The 3,836-nt window shown below is 48.4% G+C and overlaps 1 protein-coding gene across 1 annotated transcript in view; it reads right to left on the bottom strand.

Annotated features, from left to right (window-relative positions):
• The window catches only part of MRPL21 (mitochondrial ribosomal protein L21), a 14,195-nt gene extending 10,392 nt beyond the window's left edge, over nt 1-3,803 (bottom strand). Inside the window, exons 1-2 of the mRNA XM_007104486.3 lie at nt 3,669-3,803; nt 308-365 (exon numbers count right to left, since the gene is read on the bottom strand). Coding sequence (XP_007104548.1) covers nt 308-365; nt 3,669-3,768 — 158 coding nt within the window. The 5' untranslated portion in view covers nt 3,769-3,803. The remainder of the gene's footprint in view (nt 1-307; nt 366-3,668) is intronic.
• Between the last annotated feature and the right edge of the window lie 33 nt (nt 3,804-3,836).

Genomic DNA, 3,836 nt, shown 5'->3' with positions numbered 1-3,836 from the left:
GTGCGTCCGGAGCCTGTGCTCTGCAACGAGAGAGGCCACAACAGTGAGAGGCCCTTGTAACGCAAAAAAAAAAAAAAAAAAAAAAAAAAAAGCTTTTGCCTAGAAAGGCACAGCTGTGCAAGGCCCAGAACACCTTTGTCTTTGGGTGCCTGAGGTTCTGTCTGTATTTCTATATGTCAAGGGTCTGAGAAAAATACTGTCAAAAAAGTTAAAAGAAAACTAAATATTCTTGAAAACCCAAATGTTTGAAGTTTTGACTTTAGAAAGGAAAGGAAGAGAGTCACCAAAACCCACATTTTGATATTACCCTTGTGGAAATGAAGCGCTCTGCGAACTGAACCTTCGAGAAGCAGACCACAGGGAAGCTGAGGGAATAAGAGAAACACGCGTAGTTACTAACACGAAACGCAAACTGCCCTTTACGATGCTCAATGTGCAAGTGCCGCTATTGTGACTGGCACCCGACTTAAACCACCACTTCACGACACGTCTACAGAAAAATCTAGGCCAACAAAACTAAAAGAACATCACTTATAGTTACTGGTTATTACCGTAAGCGTCAGGATGTGCTTATCACACCATCGAAAAGGGCCTAAAACCAAATCACCTACCTGCTAACCCATTCCGTGACCACAAGTGCCCACTAAGTTTAGGCCCTGTTTGGTACCCAAGTGTGGGAGCGGCCTCCAGGACGCCCTGATGAGCCCACCTCCTGGTGTTCTCACCCCCGTGTTGTCCCCCGACAGGGCGTTGGTTTCTGTGACCAACAGCATGTGGCAGAAGTGACAGGACAGCACTTCCGAGAGCAAGTTATAAAAGGGCAGCTGCTGTCCTGGGCGTCCTCTCTCATCTCTGCTGCAGGGCTGCTGTGCTGTGAGCAGTCCCTGGAGGGGCCTCCTGCCAGCAGCCCAGGGAGGGAGCTGGAAAGCAGATTCTGCAGCCCCAGCTGACAGCCTGACTTGAATCTAATGAGAGACTGGGGGCCAGAAGCACCCGCTAAGCTGCTGCTGGATCCTGACCGTCAGCGATAGTGTGACATAATACCATAATACATGTTAGGTATCTTAAGCTGCTAGATTTGGGGGTAATCTGGGACACAGCAATAGATAACTAATACATTGACAAAGGTACCCATAGCCTACTGAGAAGGACTCAGAAATAAAATGGCTGGTGCTTAACTGCAAAAAGCAGAGGACAGGTTTCTCAATAACTACTGTTGGTTTTATTTTTTCAATTGAGCTATAATTTATAAACCATAAAATTCACCCTTTTAAAGCTCACTCATTAGCGGTTGTTCCCAATTCTTGGTCTCCTGGGCTGGTTTCTCTTCCCCTCTGCCATCTTGGTGTGCTTGTGGTTTAGACACTGGATCTTACCTCTTCTTTACCTATGGCTGTTCCTCTGGTGATTGTATGAATTTAAATGTCACCTATACACTGGTGACTTCCAAGTTTACACCTGCAGCCTGTCAGACACGACAAACACCTGTCTCTTTGTCATCGTCACCTGCACGTCTAACGGGCGTCTCAGAACCTAACAAAGGCTCCTGATCTGCCCCTCACGCCTACTTCTCCCGCACCCCTCCCCATCTCACGTAATGGCGACTCCATCTTTCTAGTTGCTCAGGCCCCAAATCTCAGTCATTTATGACCCTTCTCTCTCACACCCCTCAGCCAACCTATCAGCAAACCCCCTTGCCTCTCTTTGAGAGATCCAGGCTCTGACCACTTCAATCAGCCAAGCCTGGATTCTTACTAACACCCCGCTCTCGCCCTAGCCTCCCTTCTCTGCACAGCAGCTAGAGGGATCCTGTTAAAGCTGAGGTCAGATCATGTCACTACTTTGCGAAACTCTACAAGAGCACCCCACTTCACTCAGAGAAAAAGCCGGAGTCCTTACAGTGGCCGACAGGGCAGTGGGCAGTGCGAGTCCATCTGTCTCTCTGAGCCCACGCGCCTCACAAGCTTCCCCTTGTTCACCGCACACTCCTGGCTATTCCTGGAAGATGCCAAGTACAAGGGCCTACGCCTTGACTGCTCTTGCCCCGGACGCTCCCCCACCCCACGTGGCCCCCAGGCTAATTCCCTATTTCCTTTGGGTCTCCACTCAAATAACCTCTCAGTAGAGAGGCCTTCCCCATCCATCCTATTTAAAATTGAACCCTTTCTTCCCAACTCGGGCTTTATTTTTCTCCATGAGTCTTAACAGCTTTGAACATACTATGTAATTTGCTTCTTCTTAAAAAATTGCCTGTCTCTCTGCACAACCCTTCCCCCTGCCTCAGAATGCTAGCTCCATAAAAGCAGGGATTATTGTTTTATGTTTATAACTGATGTATTCGCTACCCGGACCAGCGTTTGACTTGCAATAGGTGCTCGATAAATGGTGAATATACGAATAAATGAATGAAATCTACTCTGCTAAGCCATCAGATGAAGCCCCTGTGGAATACTCCATGACTGGGAACTTGTGATTGGCCTCTCTTGAGAGCCATCCCACCGCTGAAAGCTCACAAAGTTTCTGCACCTGATCTGCTTCCCCTGTCTATGGTCTTAGCTTAGCAGTGACCCCACTGGGAACAAATGGTCCCCCAGGATCAGCCTTTAGATCCCTAAGGGCCGTGCCAGAGTCCATCCTGTTTCCTTCACTCACTCTTCAAGGTCCTGCCTGTTTACCATTTTGGTCACCCTCTCTTTACTCAGTTCACTTCATCTGTGCTTCTCTCTGAAAACAGCGGGTCTGGAATTGAACACAGCATTCTAGAGGTGGTTTTATGTTGGTAGAATGCAATAAGTCCCACTGCTTTTGTAAAAACTTCCCTGCCTGCTTAAACCCACGTTTTATTATGGAAAAGGACAAGTATACAAAAGTAAAGAGAATAGCGAGTCCTCCTGTATCTCTCCCCAGACTCAACAGTTATCAACTCTTGGCCAAGCTTGATTCATTCACAGTGCCTCTGGCCCAACTCTGTGATTAAAGCAACTGTCAGCATATTTCTATGAAAGATAAAGATTCTTTACAAAAACACAACCACAACATCATTATCACACCTAAAAAAGGAAACAGTTATTTATTATCATCAAATAGACATTCAGACCCAATTCTAAAACATACATAAACATTCCCTCACACAGATACACACTCCAACCGTTTCAGACAGAGGTTTATAGTATTTCTCACAAACATTATCTTTTTGAGCCTCATGACAACCCAGTGCCTAAAACACAGCTGTCGCTTTTGCTGGATTGGTTACCATTAGGCAAGAACATTCATCACCATTTTCCCGATGAGGACAATGAAGCTCAGAGAGTGGCATGCTGCCTGCGGGTGATGGTTAAAGCACAGGCCTTGGAGCCGGACCGAGTTGTCTGATTCAGTCCTCTCCCACTCCCCTGCTGTGTGACCATAAGCAAGTTACCTAACCACTCTGAGCCTCAGTTTGTTCCCCCGGTTAAATACAGCCTATATGGAAGTTGGGGAGCTTTCACCAGTATTTAAGCTACTAACTAAAGGAACCAGGATCTGAACCCCGGTTTCCCCAACTCTAAAGTCCGCGTTGTAATCACCGCATCAAAAAAAGCGATTAACATCGGTCGGACACAGACACACATGTGGCGGGACGGCGGGCCGCCCCGCTTCCTCCCTTCACCCCGCGGCCAAGGTCTCACCCTCTCTGGGCCCCGACGCTCTCAGAACACTGCGGCTGCATGCAGACACCAGCCGCCCGAAGGTGACCGGCAGCGCGAAGGCAGCCGCGGCCGCCGCCATCTTCCCGCAGCCTAGACCGACACCGGAAGCGGAAGAGGCGCGAACCTGGTGCGTCGACGCACCGGGCC

Source organism: Physeter macrocephalus, chromosome 18 (genome assembly GCF_002837175.3).
Source record: "Physeter macrocephalus isolate SW-GA chromosome 18, ASM283717v5, whole genome shotgun sequence".
Lineage (NCBI taxonomy): Eukaryota > Metazoa > Chordata > Mammalia > Artiodactyla > Physeteridae > Physeter > Physeter macrocephalus.
The sequence above is the reverse complement of the archived record's forward strand: the minus strand, read 5'-3'. Positions and strand labels throughout refer to the sequence as shown.